We start from the raw sequence: 20,960 nt of genomic DNA on the forward strand, positions 1-20,960 counted from the left end.
TTGCGATTCTGTTCTCATGACTTCCTTATTGGAATTTGAAATGTTAGATTTTTTTTTTATTCCTAAAAAAAAAGGTGAATAAATCCATTACATTAAGAGCTTTAATTTTAGTGTCACTTTGTTTCTTTTTTGGATTAATAATCTTGAGAAAGTGTTATATGAAGACAATTTAAAAAAAAAAAAAATATATATATATATATATAGATGAATTGTTTTCTATTTTATTTTGTACATTTTTCTATGTATTCTAAGTAATTGGAATATTAAGTTATTATGTTTAAACTAACCTCATCACATGCGCTTTGCATGTATGATGATTTTTTTTTTTTTTTTGTATCATTATTTTTCATTCATTCCAATACTAAGGTTTACAAGTTTTTTCATTAATATTACACATTTTAAACTATTAATACAACTAGAAGTGTCATGAGGCTAGCTTTAAAAAAATAACAAATATGATTTTTCAGTGTTTATTTTTTGGAGTTAGCCTCATAACACTCTTGATTGTATTAGTAGTTCTAAATGCGTAATGCTAATGAAAAAATGTGTAAATCTCAAATTAGAATAAATGAAAAATTATAACACTAAAAAAAAAAATAAAAAAAAATAAAAAAAAAAACCTCATCACATGTGCAAAGTGTATGTAATGAGGCTAGTTATAACCTTATCAGACTAAAATACCAATCAGTTTTTAGTGTCGGGGAGAATTGAACTTTAGATTTCTTATATAACTGTCAAAGACTTTACCAAATAAGTTAACTAGAATCTACGTATATTTGTTTTTTATATAACAGTATTTAAGATTAAAAAAACCAAATTAATAAAAAGGTTAACGGTTAGTCGGATTGGACCGTATGGTCCAGTTCGGCTCTGAAAATAATCGTGTAAACGTGAGTCACATGACATGACTTCAACCACACAGCTCTACTAATAAAAAGAAGTTTTAAATCTTACGTAAAGAAAGATTCTAACAATCTTCCATTATAAAAATCCTAGCACAAAGGTTTAAATTCTACATTTTTATTCTATGCAAAAGAGCATCTAATTTAGTCTTTGCAACATGCTGGCAAAATTTACAAACTTTACCCCCTTAAATAAGCAAAGTAGATACCCTTCAGGCATCCACTCTCTTGTAGATGCATATATGGTAGCCATCAGTAAAACAAAGCACAATGGCGGTATGAAACATAATTATTCCTCACACACATACAAACAGGATGATCGATTTGGAGTTGGGGCAAGTCGAAGGGTTCGATTCGGACAACTTTTCTTCGTTGAGGGATCCTTATATGGCAGCCTTGAATGGAGACTGGGACAACTTCAAGAATTTCTTCACCGAAAAAACTCGCCAGCTCTTGTTTGCCAGTATGACTATCGATTCGGACACTGCACTTCATATTGCGGCATACAGCGGAAAAAAATATGTGCTTGAACATTTGGTTGAGCTCCTACCGTCCCATAGGGTACACGAGGCCTTGTCCAAGAAGAACGATCACGGTAACAATACTTTTCATGAGGTAGCCACCACCAACAAAGTTGAAGCAGCAGAATTCTTGGTTTGTAAACTCAATGCAGTTGATGTAGAGGACCAATTGCTCAAGATACTCAGTGATGAAAACAACCTAGGTGAAACTCCGGTATATAGGGCCGCTGCCTATGGTCATACAAAAATGGCCAAATTTCTGCTTGATGAATATGTAAAAACAAATGTTGACGATATAAGTCTGCACTTTCAAAGAAAAGACAGCGTGTCCATTCTCCATATTGCTGTCATAGGCCAACACTTTGGTCTCTCTCTCATACACATTATTCCTGTTACATTCAAAATTAGAACTTTCTAATCACAAACTTGAGATTATTGCATCTGTACAAATGATGATAAAGTATGCTTATCTTTGGACTTATTATTATTATTATTATTATTTTGGAACAAATATTTGAACTTATTTTCTTCCCTAAAGCATTATTTTGCTACATAGATATAGCGCATGCTTAACGGTCTCTATCTTTCGATACAGACACCGCAATATGGTTATTAGGAAAGGACAAGACACTTGCAGAAAGAAAGGCAACAATGAGAGAGAGAGAACCTGGCCAGACGTGTCTTCAACTGCTAGCAAAAATGCCAACTGCTTTCTGTAGTACATCCCCCTTGGGCACACTGGAGAGATTCGTCTACGTTTGTACGTCTCTACATCTCTTATCTCATGTTCTTCACAACAACATTATTTTTTTAACAAAAATGAAATTATATCCATAAATTTGACCAAAATTTATTTAAGGTTTCTAATTTTACTTTCATTTAATTAAGTAATTTAATTTTTTAATTTACTCAATTAAGGTTTTTTTGGGTCAATTTCTGTTAAATATTGTGTGTCCAAATTTAAAATTTTAAAATTAAAAAAATCCAATTAAGTATTAAAAAAATATTTTCCAGAAAAAGGCATTAAACCAAAGAAAAACACGTCAATGTCGTCCAACTATCTCCCACATGAGTTCGTCCTCGAAACCCTCACATGGGTTTGCAAACTTGGCCAGACGTGCTGGCAAACTTTGGAACTCCTCCATCACCGGCATCAATTTCATCAGTGCCCACGGCCCACCTCAATTTGGCGAACCTATTATATCAGAAGGGTTTTACTTACGTATGCATATATTAGTAAAATTATTTTAAGAAAATTTTTATAAGAAAAAAAAAAGTGATTGGCCTTTTTTTTATGATTTTTTTTTAATTTTTAAATGTATAATTAATGTATATCATAAGGATACACATTGACCCATATAAGAATAATAACAAAAAAAAAATTGATGCATTCGGTTTCTAATACTTAAACACTTATAGAAATATTTTTTTGGTGAAAACACTTACAGAATTTACTCTAGCAAGTTGCGAATTTATTTTTATTGTCTCTCTCGTCCCTTTCTTTTTTTTTTTTTTTTGGTTCTATCTCGTTGAAGTTGAAGCTCCATGACCGGAGCTCTAAGCTTCTCCATTTTCCGCCACTCACCACCACCATCACGGTGGTGGCCTCTCCGAGGCAAAACTGACCCCTCTCTCACGATCTCTCTCCTCGTCAAAGTCTTTATGGCCGGACCTCAAATCTCTGTCACCACCACCACTTGCAGTGGTAGCTTGCTGGTTTACACACTTTCGATCTCACTTTAGCTCTCTAGATCAAGCTCATAATTAACCTCAAATCCCCTCTCTAAATAAAATTCTCTCCAACCCCTAAACTCTCAGACTCTCTGCCTCTCTTTGATTTGGTACCTAAATTGTTGCTAAGCAGCTTATGGACCAGGGGCGAGTGACAAAGCTGTGATGGCATGTAAAAATGTAGTGGCGTGTGAGGTGTTTGTGGGTAGGTTTTCGTGGATGTAAACTGCAGATGATGGGTAATTGAGATTGGTTTATTAGTGTTGATGGGTTGTGGGTTTTATGGATGGTAGTGTGGTTGGTTGTTGTGGTGGCGATTATGGTTTTTCTGGCTAGTTGTGGTGGTTGCTATAGGTGATTTTAGTTTCTGTTGGTGGTGGATGGATGGGTTGATCTGAGTATGGGTTTGGGTGGTAGCCGGCGGATGGGTTGATCTAAATTTAGGTTTGGGTGATGAGTGTGTTGGTTCCCAAATAATATTATCATAAAATCTATCAATTCAAAATAACAAGTACCATTGGTGCAGTGATCATTCTACAAATATAAATGCTTGTAAGGATACAAATATTTACGTAGAAAACTCTTTCTCCTTAAAGGGAAAAACCATAGAAAAAACTTCGAATCAATTCACTGTTGTCAAGGTGCGGTTTTTTCCGTGCTGCCGTCGTTTATTGACTTTGGTCTTATGAACAGTGTATGAGACTCACAAACTTCACTTTTCAGTAACTCTTTCATTAAAAATGGGTCCCACAGCACTATTCACATATTTAAAAATTATTTTGCTACAGTGTTCTCAGTTTTCAGTTTCAGCAAAATAAGTTCTATCCAAACAGACCCCAAATCAATTATAATAATTTTTGTGTATGTCTCATGACTATAGAAAAAAATTTCTTCTTTTTTTCTTTACTCACACAAACACTAATTATCTATCTCTCAAAAGTGGCAACACTTTGCTCTCTCCTCTCTATTTTCTTCTCCAAGCATAGCTCTCTCTTGGTTGTTTTCTTTTTCTCTAAGCAACTACCTTTTGGTTGCTCTCTTTTCTCTTGTGCCGCTTCCTCTTTCTCTATGTTCTATTCAATATGCAGCACACACAAAACCTAATAAAAATTGTCTTTATATATTAACCCAGCCACCTTACACACCTACTGCACACGGATCCTAATTCAACTAGAATTTGGATTCTTGCAAGTCACGGCCAGAACAAAACAAGTCCATAGATGGGCTTTAATGCTATGTGGGCTAGACTATGCACGTGGTGCAACAACAGGGTAGTTGAAAGAGAGAGAGAATCTGAAAGGAAAACATAGAAATGGAGGAGAAGAGAGGGAGATGGGTTATATTATTTTATTGAGTAATGTATAGCAACATTAGTTGAATAACAACATTTCGTGGAAGTTGGAGAGACCTTAGTTGAATAAATTTGAAAATTAGAAAATTCAATTGAACAAAAATAACATTAAAAATCTAAATCAATTTTGGGCTAAACGTTTTTTTTTTTTTTTTTTTTTTTTTAAGAATCAATTTTGGGTCAAATTTAAAGGTTGTAATTTGCATTTTTAACTTATTTCTATACAGGACTCCATTTACTTTCAGCCCAAATAATTCTTATCATGCTTTAGGACAAATATAATAACATAATTTATTTAAGCACATTATTAGTGTAGGCCTTCCTGGCTATGTCGATGACGTTGATGATGGAGCTCAAACACTATCAAGTCAAATGGAAGATTCAGTGAGCGGCCAGAGTATCCAATCAAAAAATCTTTCTTCAAGAGGTATGTACACAATGAAATCGTTCCTAATATTGGCTAATCAGAGCATCAGCGTTGGACAATGTCAATGCCAAATATTAGAAGAATTTGATATTTTAAGCCTTAAAGTGTTCTGCATCAAGGAATGTTAATCCCAGGTATTGCAAATTTTTTTGCAATACTGCTACAGTACAATTCTATCTTTGGAATTGTACTGTAGCAGTATTGTAAAAAAAAAAAAAATATATATATATATATATATATATTTTTTAATCAACTTTCCCTGACATTTCTCTCTCCTCTCTCATAATTTCTGTACTCTTCTCTCTCTTCATTCTCTCTTTATCATCTGCTCTCTCCTCTCTTCACACCCAAACATCATCCACCTCCCAACATCTCGCAGTGGTTCATTTTTTCTGGTGGGTTGCGATCTGGCGGTTTTTTTTTTTTTGTTTTTTTTGTTTTTTTTTTGGCCTGTGACCAGTGCTAAAAGGAAATGGTGGGTATTACTGAGGTGAGTTATGGGTCACGGAGATCGGAGTGGGCTGAATTGGGTTGTGGGTATGGCTGAAGTGGGTCACGGCGTGGGTCACAAAGATCGGAGTGGGCTGAGGTGGGTCACGGAGATCGGAGTAGGCTGAAGTGGGTTGTGGGTATGGTTGAAGTGGGTCACGGCATGGGTCATGGAGATCGGAGTGGACTTAAGTGGGTTGTGGGTATGGCTAAAGTGGGTCACGGCGTGGGTCATGGAGATCGGAGATTGGAGATCGGAGTGGGCTGAAGTGGGTTGTGGGTATGGCTGAAGTGGGTCACGGCGTGGGTTATGGCATGGGTCACGGAGATCGGAGTGGGCTAAAGTGGGTTGTGGTATGGCTGAAGTGGGTCACAGCGAGGTCAATGTTTCTGGGTTTCTATTGTGAGGCTGGGTTTCTGTTGGTGAGTCCGGTGTTGTTGGGTTTCTGTTGTGATGCTGTTTTTTTTTTTTTTTTTTTTAATATGGGAATTTTGTTCCGGTGGGATTTTAGAGGAACTCCTTTGTACATGTCGCCGGAATCAGTTAATCACAATGACTACGAATCGCCGACGAATATTTGGGCTTGTTGAGTTGTGGTTGTAGTGAGAATATTTTTATATTATTTTTATTTTACTTTATATTATTTTAATGTGTAGTATGGTAAAATAGAATTTTGGGATATTAGGTGTGTTGTAAAATGGTATGGTCTAATTGATAAAGTAGCTTTTTGAAATTGTAAAATGGGATAGAGTAGCATTTCCTGATGCTAATGTTCTCACGACTGTAGCGTGCATGTGGAATAAATTTTTGCTAAAAATCATATTTGCTTATTTTTCTAGTTAAAAATTGGCAAAAATAGAGATGCACCTTGAGACTTTAAAAACTGTTTATAATAAAATAAAGTGTATTTGGGTATTTAGTGGTTTTCGATAATTTATTTGCGTAAGGTTTATTATGAAAATATAGTTTATGGTGATTTTTAAGCTAAATATGTGACAAAAGCTAAATGCTAGTTTTGTTTATATATATATATATATATATATTAAAGTGCTAAAAGATTAAAAGCTTTTGGCAAACGAACCTAAAATAAAAGCTAAAAGATTAAAAAGGTAGCTAGTACATCAACTTTTTCAAGCTAAACTCACTTGGACCTAGTACCATGGTTTTGAAAACCGGACCGGACCAATACAACCGAGAACCAACTTTCAATTCAGTCCTGTTATGGGCAAAAATCGGAAAATTTTGAAAACCGGTCAGTTCAACCGGTCAAATCAGTTACTGATTGGTTGGGGTTATCTAACTTCCCAACCTAAAACTACGTTATTTTGGTCCTAAAAATTAACCCTTAAGTCCTTAGTTCACTCTCTCATCTCAGAATCACTCATCATGCCTCTTCTCTGAGTTCTCTCATCTTTGTGACTCTCACTCACCTCACTCATGACTCAACTCAACTCAAGCTGTCTCTACCTCACTCTATTTTCTACACCTCTCTCTACTTCACGCTCACACATAGTCTCGCGCTCGTGGCTCTCAATTTTTTTTTTCCTTCTCATCCTCACGACATCTGAAGTTCGATTGGGTTTTTTTTTTTTTTTTTTTCCCCTTCTCGGTCTCGCCCTCACCCTTTGAGCTCTACTCTCTACTTCTAAGTGCTGGGTTTTCTAATTGGGTTTGTCATTTTGATTTTGATTTTCTCAGTTTTTTTTTTTTTTTTTTCATTTCTCTCGGCTTCATCAAGTAATAATTAATATTCTTTTCTTTTTTATGATTTTGATTACTTGATTTTGATTCTGATCATTTTCTCTGTTCTTTTTTTTATTTTTTTATTTCTCAGATTCTCAGATTCACAGTTCATGTTCTCAACTTCATCTTAGGTTCTCCTTCCGTGACTTCACTGGTAAGTGGTAACTTCTATCGTTAATTCTCCTTTCAATTATTAGTTTACAATAGCATTTTAGTTTATTTGTGATTTTGTGTATATTGTGAATTTGATTTACAAAGCATTATTTTTTTGTGAAATATAGTTTATAGAGTATTATACTATAGTTTGTGTATGTTGTGTTGATGAATTTATTTGTTGATAAAATGGTTGCTGCCAGTCTGAAATTGTTGAGAAATTGTTGACTATTGTTTATGTATGTTGTGTTGATGAATTTCTTTGTTGATAAAATGGTTGCTGCTAGTTTGAAATTGTTGAGTGAAATGAAGTCCGCCTCTGCCAGTCTGAAATTGTTTGTGGATGTAAATGTAATGACTAACGAACTTATTTATTTGGTTTTGTTGAAAGTTTAATCATGTTAAGTGATAGGCCAAAAAAAAATTGACCCCTTGTGATAAATTAATTAATTAATTAACCAAGTTTATTAATTAATCAAATTAACATGCAAAGCACATGGTAGCACAAACAAATCACTAAACAACTAAATATGCAGCAGAAAATAAATAACACGGTGATTTGTTTACGAATGGGGAAAACCTAACGGCAAAAACCCCACCGAGTGATTTTAAAGGAATCCCAAGTACCTTACCAGCCTACAATTGAACCCTTACCGCAATACCCAATTGAACTTGTTCAGTAGTGATAGTTCCCCTTTCAATGCACGGCTCCCAAGTACGTGACTAACCAATTACGCAGATCCCAGTACACGACTTCAATCACCAACTAAGAAGCTTGCAAAGTTCTTCAGTTCATCCACACGATGAAGATCAAGAAGATGCTTGGTCACAAAACCCTACGGTGCACATACACAACAACTTCTTCAAGAGAAAGAGATGAACTAGGGTAAGAACTTCATCTTCGGTCACAATTTGCTTGAACAGAGTTTGCTCAATGCTTGTGCAATTTGTGAACTCTTTGATGGCGCTTAAAACAATCCTTTTATATGTCTAAGGTTAGGAGAAAAGAAGGCCTAAAGACACATTCACAGATTCCAAGAAAATCATATCAGAATTTTGAAATTCTTAAATCTCAACAGATAGGAGGTGTCGAGTAGCTGTCGAGCAGGTGTTGAGCACACGAGCTAAACAGCTTCCTTAAACCTCGAAACATGCTAGTTGTCGAGCTTTAGTAATTCTGCACTTTCAACTTGTTTTCTTGAACAAGCTTGAAGGCTTCAACATTTGATCTTGAAACATGGTTTCTTGAAGGATTTAAATACATCATAAATCTACCCAAATACAAGTAAAGTGCATTTTGTTAAAGGATAAGTCAATTACATAAAATCATGACATATATTCTTAATATGTGAAACATATATGTCCTAACAATCTCCCCCTTTGGCAATCCGTGACAAAACCACAACAAACAAATGAGCATATGAGAGAAGTCATAAATCACTCAACTCATACTCATTTGTTGAATACAATAAAATCTATCTTAACACAAACTCTTGAAAAACTTGGCAAGAAGAGAGTTTATGGCAAGTAGACTTTGACAACATGTATTTCTAAAACATTTTAAACAAAACTCATTAAGGCATCTTTGTGTAAAACAAAAATAATAGATTGCATACAAGCATAAGAAACATGTGTATAAAGAGAGAAAAGAAACAACACATGTAAGGGTAGGTGAAAGAAACATACATCCACATATAAAGAGAATAAGTACAATGTATGTGAAAAAGTGGTCACAAGACCTAATGTACAAGAACAATGTATCTATAAAAGAAAGAAAGGAAAAGATACATAATATCCTCATTACATCCCTCATATCAATACTCCTCCTAAGAAAATGGTCCTATACTAACTCTCCCCCTAAGAATGACTACTCTCATATCAAAAACTACTCCCCATTTTTGTCACGAGTGACAAAGGGTAAGAGTGTCAAGTAGACATCTCATCGGTAGAGCTAGCATCTCCATCATCTTCATCCTCAAAAGCATCATCGTCATCATCATCATCATTATCATCATCATAATCAGAATCAAAAGAAGGTGGTGAAGGAGTAGCCTCAAGAGCAAATCCGCCCATGGTCACCTGTCGTCATGCAATACAGCCAACACGGACGTTCATCTGATACATCTCTATAGAGATTGTATCTAGACAAGCATCCATACGCTGTAGCTATGCCATGATGTCTCCTAGAGTCACATTGCCTAAAGAAGAGGAGGGAGCAGATGTGGATGGAGCAAAACGGGATGGAGCTGAACAGGAGGGAGGAGATGCTGAATCCGACTGCCTCGACCGAAACTGTGCCTCGCTATGTTTAACGGTAGTGTAGTCTATGGCACATATGACAGAAAAATGGTCGGAAGAGGGAAAAGGAACAGAAAAATGGCGTAAGATCCTCATGATAGCGGAAGGAAAGATGAGCTTATCACGAGATGCCAAATCTAGATGAACATCTATAATAGAAAGAATGAAATGAGAAGGGAAGTCTATAGTAAGATGCTCAAGAAGAGACAACAAAAACCTAGCACGAGGCTCTATGATGGAGTTGTAGTGAGAGAGTGGATGAAGTACAAAAGTCATCACCATGTTAATGAATCTAGGACCTTTAGCAATACCCCAATCAGAAGGGCGCTCACAGAAAGCAACCATGAGATCATCCTTGGATACAGTCTGCAGACGCTCACAACTAGGATAGTCAAGAAACTCTATCCTAGGAACTTGAAGCACATCTGCAACAAGCTGCAGTGTGACAGGAATGTGCATACCTCGAAAGGCGAGTGAAGAAAAGAGGTACTGAACGATCAATCTCGTGCATGTTAGAGTAAAACTCCTGGATAAGCACGAGAGGACAAGTGACTGGGACGTCACACAGTGACTCCCATTCCTCACTGTGAATGACAATGGGAAGGCCAGTGTCAGCGAAGTCTGCCAGAATGACTTGGCATTCCAAATGAACACCTCGTTTAGAAAATTACTCCAAGATTGTCTTGTGGGCTTCATCATCATAGAACTGAAGAGAGAGAGGAGCAGAATCAGAAGATGAAGAAGTTCCGGAATGAAGAGGGTTCCGAGCCATTTACACTTAGGTGCCATAAACACGACTAACGTAAACAGAAAGAGAGGGAGAGAAAGAAAGAAAATCAAAAAAGTCCCAAGCAATTCAAATATAACAAGTATATTGAAAAGAGAGTACATATGCATGGGAAATGCATGAACATATGACATGTAAAATAAATTGCATCATGGGTTCAGCCCAATCCAAACCTATCAGCATACAAACAGTTTGCACACATCTAAATGCATGACAATACTATTATAATGCTAATGTGATGAAATATATGAGATTTTAAACTCATTTAAGTGAAAACCCATCCCAAAATTTCAACAATAACTCATTAATTTTGAAAAACCCTAAAATTTTTCAAAAACCCGAAAACCTAGGTTTCAAAACATGAAATGCATGATGAATGAGAGATAAGTGAGGAAAATCTTGAAAAAGCTTGAAGAAACCTTGAGGATCAAGATTGGAGTGAGATGAGATTGTTTGGAAGAGAAAAGAAAGAGCTATTGAGAGAGAGATCGAAAGAAAAGAGCTGCGGATCGCACGAGGAGAATAAATAGTGCCTTAGTTTCTCAACAGATGATGGTGTTGAGAGGTGTCGAGACATTTGTCGAGGAAGGTGTCGAGAAATTGGTTTTCAACAGATACAAGTATCAAGGAGGTGTTGAGGAACAAACCATCAAATACAAGAACAGAAGCTCGATCGATCCACCAGGTGTAGAGAAGCTATCGAGGAGGCAGAAAGTTTCTTCGATCCACTAGGTGTCGAGAAGTTAACGAGATTGCAATAAGAAAAAGCTGAAGAAGCTCAACAAACAGCAAGGTATCAAGGAGGTGTCGAGCTAGCTTTTAAAAGCAATTTTTTGAGAAGTGAAAAACACATACATGAATGCAATCCAACATGCAACTCAACAAATGATCCAATCAACATATTAAGCTTTCAAAATCATCTCTTAACAATAATTTTAAGCACTTGGATCTTAAAAAAAAAACACACACACACACACACTAAACAAGTCTAACCGATTTTATTTTTCAAAAAACAAGTCAAGACAGTTTAGTGAACATGCATTAACACATGTAAAACCTTGTGATGGCCAAATCACATTGTACCTGCATATGTATCAAAAGTAGCAAAGAATGTTGCATGTTGTGTGTGAAAAACATCGCAAGATTTCATAAGTGTATACTTGTTATGACGATTTGAGATATGAGAAAATCACTTTAACTCACACACAATCATAACTGTTTGATGGGGACTATCACCTTCAAGGTGCATCCTATAACTCTCACATCTCCTAGAATACACGCTTGCAATCATATTTTAAGTATTTTTGATCTTTTTGCTTTTTATTTTTCTTTGCATATTTTTCTTTTAAGCAAATCATGCATGGGCGTATAAGAGATAGAAAAGAAATACCCAATGATGGTAAGCATTTGACATTCCAATTTTGCTATGCTGAAGTACACAAATGTCATTGACACTGCACTTTTGCTATGCCGAAGCATACAAGTGTCATATTATGATTGACGGGCAAAAATGGTGAGATGGTTATTTATGCCTTTCTCTTAGGATTTTTTTAGTTCTACCCGTCAAAAAGAGTGATACGAGTGTTAAGTACAAGAGATAATTTAATCTTACTCATCACAAACAAAAGCCACAAAGCTCACTTACTTAGTTGTGCATAGAAATGCTCATCTAAACTACAAAAGATACAAAGTTTAGAAAACTTTGTTTTAATGGCCATCTAAGGTACACAAGTACCAATGTACACAAAACACACATTGTTTTTGTATTTTTCTAATTTTTCAATTTTTTTTAATTTTTATACAAAAAAAAAAAAAAACAAAACAAAAAAAACAAAACAGAAAAATAACCAAACAAAAACATGTTAAACAAAACAACACAATGAATAAAACTAGACTGACTCAAAACTTGAAGGCAAAACACACAAGTAATGCACACACAAAAACAAGAAGAGAGAAAGAGAAAAGTGATAAAATCATTTGGAGCCCTTTTCCTTCCACACCTTGGAAGAACCTTTCCGTCTAGCAAACCCTTGAACCGGCGGTGAGGGGGAAGAGTTAAAACCATTCAAGTTTGAAAGGAACATGAGGGCTTTGAGAAGATCTCCAAGAGGAGCAAGAGAGGATTGAAACTGATTTTGGTTCCCATATGCTATCATGCCGTTGCTTTGTTGAGTGGCTAGCCACTTATAGCAATTTGGTCGAGTATGACCGATAACTCCACAATGATGACAAAGATACTGCTTCTTCTGTTTAGACTTTTGAGAGTTAGCCTTTTTAGCCCTAGGGTTTTTTACATCTTTCTTCTCAATTTCAGGGGGTGCTCCTAAGATAGATTTACCCTTGTCTAAGTTCTCACTAGCTAATTCAGTTTTAATCTCATTGTTCTCAATTTTAACATTCTTAGCAGGAGGAACAAAAACAGTAGTACTAGTAGAAGCAATATTCGAGGAAGAGAAACCATACCCTAAATCTGTTCGATCTGAAGCAGATTTCTGAATGCTGAGCATCTCATTAAGCTTCGTACTTGAAGTCCTCTCAAATTGAGCTCTGTCAAATTGAGCTCTGACTTGAAACAGCTCCGCTTCAAGCTTCTTGGTCTTCTCAGCCAAGAAATTGTTCTCGAACCTCAGTACTCTAATAGTTTGATTAGCCTCATCAAACTTTGTGGAAAGCTCCTCACAGTCAAGTTCCACATCACTGAGCTTCTTGGTGGTTAGCTTATACAGTTTCTCATGCTTCTCAGAAAGCTTGTACAGTTTTTCATAGGCTGTATGGATGTCATCTTGATCATCCATCTTCTCAAACTTGGATTCCACCAATTCTTCTTCTTCAACCACATCTTCAACAATCCCATCAGTAGGATTAATAGTGGCAGTGAAGGCATTCAAGATTCCGTCATCCTCATGGTCGGAATCATCCTCAAGCTTGGTGTCGCTCAAAGTAGCTGCAAGTGCCTTGCTCTTCCTAATGCTCTTAAGATATGTAGGACACTCATGTTTCATGTGACCAAAGCCTTTACACCTAAAGCACTTAGGTCCTGTGGGAACAGTGTACTGATCACCATCCCTAGCATCTTTCTTCCCTTTGTCTTGACTCTTGAACTGAGAAGAACTAGATTGCCTACGGTCCTTGTCAAAGCCCTTTCCATTGGCATTCTTCATAAACTTCTTGAACTACTTGGTGATGTAGGACTTCATCTTAGAATCTTCATCATCTGAAGACTCATCTGTCTCACTGGTCTTGACCTTCAGTGCCATGCTCTTGCCTTTACCCGTCTTGCCTATTCTTGTTAACCCTAGCTCGTAGGTCTGTAAGTTTCCAACCAACTTAGTCAAAGGAATCTTGTCAAAATCCTTTGATTCCTCTATCGCCATGATCTTGGCATGGAATCTCTCAAGTAGAGATTTAAGCACCTTCCTTACAATCTTGGGTTCAGGAATGGTTTCCCCAAGATTGAAGGCCGAGTTCACTATGTCCTTTAGCTTGGCATAGAACTCATCGAATGACTCATCCTCCTCCATCTTTATCTCTTCAAAGTTTTTAATGAGTCTCTGAAGCTTTGAATCCTTGACAACTTTTGTACCCTCATAGGTTGTCTGGAGGATGGTCCATGCTTCCTTAGTAGTTTCAGTAGAGGATATCTTCTTGAACTCCTTATTGGTAACCGCACTAAATAAAGCATTCAATACCCTGCTGTTGAAGTTTGCCGCCTTGATCTTGGCTTCATCCCAATCGGCCAGCGCTTTCTTTGGCTTAGTCCAGCCAATCTCGATAGCTTACCACACCTTCTCATCTAAAGATTGCAAGAAAGCTCTCATGCGTACTTTCCAGTATGCATAGTTAGTGATGGTTTTTAGACCCCTTAAACAATTGATTTAACCTAGGTAATTAGCCAAGTTGTTACTAGGTCCAATTAAACAAGTCTAGGTTATCACAATAACAAAGATCAAATCATGCAAAGCAGCGGAAAATAAATAACACAAGATATGATCACCCAGGAAACCAAACAGGTAAAAACCTGGGAAGGATTTGACCTAGCTATCCTCAAGGTAAACTTGAATCCACTATCTTAAAAGAATCGAAGTTCATACAATAAGACTTACAAGCCCCCATGCTCGACTTCTTATTGCTACCAACCAGTAGAACTTACTGACACGACCACGTGCAAACTCCGAATCCACGGACTCCTTCTTTCTTGGATTCACCACCAAATACAAGCACACCCGCTTGTGTTTTCTTTAAACTTCAATGGTAGCAACTGAATTGATCGTCAAGGCATAGATAAATCTTCTCCTTGAAAACCCTAAGTTTGTGTAAAGGAAAGCTCCTCTAGATCTCACAAGAGATTTACACAAACCGCAATTATGAGCAACACTAAAACGTGGCTAGGGTTTGCCTTTTATACTTAGGACAAATAAGAAACCCTAAAAATGTTTTAAAACACTTAGGGCTGAGTTGGAAAAGTCTGTAGAAAATCTTTCTGCCCGAGCTTCGATCGATTGAGCCAGGCTGAAAGGCACAATGTTTTCCTACTTTAACTCGATTCCAACTTTACATAAATGCACAACGTTGAGCTAGACTAAAACAATTCTAAACACATTGTTTTGATCATGGTTTGCCAACAATACAAATTAGAGTTCTAAATATATAAAATCATAAGATTTTAGAACTTAACAGTTAGTACCATCAAATAAAGGAGGTATAATTAATGACTGTCCTCTATTCATGACAAATAGGAGTCAACAGATAAAACACAACAAAGATTAACCCTAATCAGAGTGTGCCTACTCTGATACCACTTGATAGGCCAAAAACAAATTGACCCCTTGTAATTAATTAATTAATTAATTAACTAAGTTTATTAATTAATCAAATTAACATGCAAAGAGCGTGGTAGCACAACAAATCACCAAGCAACTAAATATGCAGCGGAAAATAAATAACACGGTGATTTATTTACGAATGGGAAAAATCTAACGGCAAAAATCCCACCAGGGAATTTTCAAGTCACCACTCCCGAAACTCTACTATTATCACAACAAGCGGTTACAAGTCAAGGAATCCCAAGTATCTTACCAACCTACAGTTGAACCCTTACCCCAATATCAAATTAGACTTGTTCTGTAGTGACAGTTCCCCTTTTGATGCACAGCTCCCAAGTACGTGACTAACCAGTTGTGCAGATCCCAGTACGCGACTTCAATCACCAACTAAGAAGGCTGTTGGCTACAAAATTCTTCAATTCATCCACACGATGAAGATAAAAAAAATGCTTGGTCACAAAACCCTACGGTGCACATACACGTCATCTTCTTCAAGAGAAAGAGACGAACTAAGGCAAGAACTTCATCTTCAGTCACAATTTGTTGAACAGAGTTTGCTTAATGCTTGTGCAACTTGTGAACTCTTTAACGGCCCTTAAAACAATCCTTTTATATGTCTAGGGTTAGGAGAAAAGAAGGCCTAAAGACACATTCACGGATCCTAAGAAAATCATATCAAAATTTTGAAATTCTTAAACCTCGACAGATAGGAGGTGTCGAGTAGTGGTCGAGCACACGGGTTGAACAGCTTCATTAAACCTCGACACATGCTAGATGTCGAGCTTTAGTAATTCTGTACTTTCAGCTTGTTTTCTTGAACAAACTTGAAGGCTTCAATACTTGATTTTGAAACATGGTTTCTTGAAGTATTTAACACATTCTAAATCTACCTAAATACAAGTAAAGTGCGTTTTGTCAAAGGATAAGCCAATGACATAAAATCATGACATATGTTCTTAATATGTGAAACACATGTCCTAACATTAAAGATGATTGTTTTGTAATGTTATTATGTTAAATTCTTTAAAAAGATGTTATATACTTGTATTTTTTTTTAAAGGAAACATATTTATTACTATTGGTTTGTTAGTTTTAGTATATTAAAAAATTATTAATTATTTATATAATTTAAATAAATAATAATTAAATTATTTATGACATCACCAGTTCTACCATCGTTCAGAACCTGGTTCGACCAAAAAACTGGTAATTAGCTCCTCGATTGTTTCTTTCACCGAACCGGTTTTTAAAACCATGCCTAGTACACATACCTTTTCAAAGTGTGGTTATAAGGTTATTGAGAAAAATGACCCCAAAAAAATATGGGCCCAGGAAAGTTTTCCCATAAACGTTTTCACTTAGATATTTAGGGTCTGTTTGGATACCGCTTATTGCTAAAAATTGAAAACACTGTAGCAAAATAATTTTTAATTGTGTGAATAGTATCATGGGATCCAGTTTTAATGAAAATTTTGCTAAAAAAAGTACTTGTGGGTCCCGTGAATAGTGCACGGGACCCATTAACAGAGACGTAAACGGGCTGAAAAACATTTTCAACGCAATCCAAACAAACACTTAGCTTATTTGTTATGTATAAGCTTTTAAAGTTTCACGTTTTTTCATATACATCAATTACTAGGGAAAATATCTTCTAACACAATCTCATGAGACTAATGTCTCACCGACATGTGGTCTTATGTGTGTATTGGACCCACATGTCAATGGGACATTGGTCTTATGATTGTCTCATAAAAGATTTTTCCCTGTTACTAACTGATGATGCCAAAAAATCATCAATTGAACTCCTTGTCAATACAGTTGGATGAAGGCATTGGCTTTGTCTAGATATGAACCTTTTGGTGTTGTTCTTCTCTAGCTTTATGGCTGATGATGCAGAAAATCATCAATTGAACTCCTTGTCAATACAAATGGATGAAGGCGTTGGATTCGACCTAAGACGAACCAGCAATAAGGTGTGAAATAGAGAAAAAGAAATATATCGGTGTGGTGTTTGCCAAACACCCTTTGATGATTAAGTTAGAAACGAATTCAATTGAAGTATATCACAAAAGACTTCAACTTAGGAATAGTTTTTGGATGAGAATTGTCTACCTCTTTGCCTTTGGTTTGTGTGGGTTTTTATAGCCCTTGTCTTCATTGTTTGAATGAATATCTTCATTTATGAGATATGGAACCATTGGTATTAATGGCTGGCTTTAATTGTCTACCAAAGGCTATTCATTCGTTGGTGCCCTTACGTTACTCCTTAGTTGCCTGAGGCATTGAATCTCTATTATGGCTTTGTTCGTCATTGATGTCTGTACGTTACGCCTTACATTGAATAACATTTAATTCGTCTGTCAAGAGATGGATGATCTTGATAAATTAACACTCATCAGTAATGAATGTGGAGGCATTATAGACTTCAATGGTATTTTGCCCATTGATTTTTCGGTTTTGCTTTTACCTATCTGGCTCGTTAACCGTTACTTATATCATTTATAAGGAACTCATTTAATGTATGATGTAATCATTCCTCATATAGATGATGCTGGGTTGATGGACGATGTTAAAATTTTCTTCTTTTGCTATATGATGGATGAGGGTGATTTTTCTCCTCTTTAGTTGCCCCACTATTCCTGTCGTCATCTTTATGGACGCAGTTGGAATATGAAAGGTGATGAAGCCAAATTCGTTAGTCGATAGGTTCCTCCAGGCAAAATTCGACGTGAATGAGTTTGAGACCAGCAAGAGAATAATAATGGTGTTTCTCTTCTCTTGATCACCGGAATGGTGCCAGCCAAGGAGCTTTTGCTTAGGTTCTGAGGTGGTTTATGTAGATCTCTGACTTATCTAACCGTTGGAGGCCTCCAATGGTGGTTTTAATGGCTCTTGTAACACCTCTAGTGGCTTTATGAGGTAATTGATTATCTTACCAACGGTGTACAACCATAGGTGACTTTATGTTTAGATCGTCCACCTGTAGGTGACTTGGGTTGTTCGTCCACCCATAGGTGACTTTTTGTTTGGACCGTCTACCCGTAGGCGACTTGGTCATCCGTCCACCCATAGGCGACTTTGTGTTTGGACCATCCACTTGTAGGCGACTTCAGTCGTTCGTCCACCCATAAGCGACTTTGTGTTTGGACTGTCCACCAGTAGGTGACTTTGTGTTTGGACTGTCCACTCGTAGGTGGCTTTGGTCGTCCGTCAACCCATAGGCAGCTTTGTGTTTGGACCGTCCATCTGTAGGTGACTTTGGTTGTCTGTCCACCCGGAAACGACTTTGTGTTTAGATTGTCCTCCCGTAGGTGACTTTGTGTTTAGACCTTCCACCTGTAGGAGACTTTGTGTTTGGACCGTCCACCCATAGGCGACTTTTTGTTTAGACCATCCACCCGTAAGTGATTTTGGTCATCCGTCCACCCTTAGGAAACTTTATGTTAAACCGTCCACCCTTCGGCGACTTTAATCATTCGTCCACCCTTCGGGGACTTTGTGTTTAAATCGTCCACCTGTAGGTGACTTTGTGTTTCGACTGTCCACCCATAGGCGACTTTGGTCGTTTGTCCACTCGTAGGCGACTTTGTGTTTGGACCACCCACCTGTAGGCGACTTTGGTTGTCTATCAACCCGTAGGAAACTTTATGTTTAGACCATCCACCCGTAGGCAACTTTGGTCTTTGTACTCTGATCTCTTTCCTTATTAAGGCTGAATTGGCTGCGGCCATTGAGACTACTAGGTAAAGGTAGAGTTCTTCCCTCTTGATGGATGGGCTTAGCAATGGTGGTTATACATGATAAACTTTTAGCTTCTTCATTCGCACTCGTCCGTCCATTCAAACGCTTTTTTATGGGTTTTGAAGAATGGGAAGCATTTATCAATGGCTCGTGAGACAAACCAATTCATGGTTGCTACCTTGCCTGTCAGGCTTTGGACTTCTTTCATTGTTTTTGGGGATGTTAGCTCCAAGATGGCCCTCACTTTGTCAAGATTTGCCTCTATCCCTCATTATGATACCATGAATTCCAAGAATTTACCTGAAGAAACTCCAAAAACACATTTGGTTGGATTTAATTTCATGTTATACTTACAGTGTGTATTGAAGGTATTTTTGAGGTCGTCCAGGTGTTCTTCTTCAGCCTTGCTTTTCATTAGCATGTTATCTAATTATCACATTGTATGTGGAAGGCCAATCCACTACTAGGAAATCAATTTCCTTGGATATTTAGGCTAGATAAGTTCCTACAATGATGGTTAGTGTAACAACCCCATTGAGGTATTATATCTTGTCACCTATGAAATTTACAAGAAGTGATGTGAATGGATGGAGTCATTCTTTCGTTATCTTTATCTGTTGGAAGGCAAGCATGTAGAGGATGTTTGCTGAACTTCCTTTGTCGATCAAGATTCGATGAATGTTATACTCCTCTATCCTTAACATAATTACCAAGGGATCTTCATGAGGCTGTCTAATCCCTCTAGCATCTCATTCGAAGAAGGAAATATCTGGATTGTCTCTTTTGGCACTATCCTTCGATGAAATGACGAACAAAGTTTTCGCTCGGTTTTACAAAGTTAGCAATTGTATCTGGTGATAGCTTGCTAAACCACACTTTGGCCGTGCCTTTTAGAATGGTTGGGAATGCTTTACACATGATCTCGTCTGGCGTCATCTGTAGGTGCATTAAGGTCTTGAAGGACTTAATATGGTCTAAAGGGTCTTTCAACCCATTGAAGGATTCAAGTAGTGGAAGCTGAAACTTGGGAGGTAATGGATGATTTAGGACTTTTGTATTGAAGGGTGAAGCTATTCTCCGATCATGCCATCTAGGTTGGACAAAGATTTTTCCTTCACTGCATTTCTTAGTTTGTCCATTTCTCTCTCCATTTTGTGGAACATCTCTTCCATCTTAGAGGAGTTTTCTCCCTCCGGCGTTCTTCTTTAATGATTCAATGGATCAGCCATCTCCTCATCATTTTTTGTTCTCCTGCCTTTCTTCATTTCTTTGATCACTTTGGGTTTCGACAATCTGCCTTAACTCCAAATTCTATTGTATCAATTCTTCAATGTTCTCTGTCAATGCTTGAATTTTTTGTGTTGTGGAATCCATATGGTATCGAAAGGAATTCTTTTGTCAAGAAAAGGGAAACAGTATGGCTTTGCAAACATTTCCCACAGAAGACGCCAAACTAATGATGCCAAAAAATCGTCAGTTAAACTCCTCATCAATACATATGGATGAAGGTATTGCCTTTGTCTAGAGATGAACCTTTTGGTGTTATTCTTCTTTGGCTTTATAGCAAGTCTGCCTTTGGAGTTTCATCAGGGAAGTTCCTCGGATTCATGGTCTCACAGAGGGGGGTTGAAGCAAACCCTAACAAGATCCAAGCAATACTGAGCATGAAACCACCAAAGAATGTCAAAGAAGTGCAAAGCCTGACTAGACGAGTAGCAGCACTCAATAGGTTTATCTCAAGAGATACTGACAAGTGTTTTCCATTTTTCAAGGTGTTAAGGATAGCATTCGAATGGATGGATGAATGTCAGCAAGTGTTTGAAAATCTCAAGATGTATTTCATCATAACTCCTTTGTTAAGCTCATCCAAGCCAGGCGAGGAACTATACCTCTACTTAGCTGTTTCTCCTCACGCGATGAGCTCGACTTTTGTGAGAAAAGAAGGGAAGGCACAGAAGCACGTCTACTACACCAGCAAGGCGTTAAGAGGAGC

General features: G+C 37.1%; 1 protein-coding gene across 1 annotated transcript in view; it reads left to right on the top strand.

Moving 5' to 3' along the window:
- The first annotated feature begins 1,020 nt into the window (after positions 1-1,020).
- Positions 1,021-20,960, top strand: part of LOC115989472 — a 59,128-nt gene continuing 39,188 nt past the window's right edge. The window contains exons 1-3 of the mRNA XM_031113157.1: positions 1,021-1,788; positions 2,019-2,183; positions 7,257-7,319. Coding sequence (XP_030969017.1) covers positions 1,218-1,788; positions 2,019-2,183; positions 7,257-7,319 — 799 coding nt within the window. The 5' untranslated portion in view covers positions 1,021-1,217. The remainder of the gene's footprint in view (positions 1,789-2,018; positions 2,184-7,256; positions 7,320-20,960) is intronic.

Source organism: Quercus lobata, chromosome 5, assembly GCF_001633185.2.
Source record: "Quercus lobata isolate SW786 chromosome 5, ValleyOak3.0 Primary Assembly, whole genome shotgun sequence".
In the NCBI taxonomy this organism is placed as follows: Eukaryota; Viridiplantae; Streptophyta; class Magnoliopsida; order Fagales; family Fagaceae; genus Quercus; species Quercus lobata.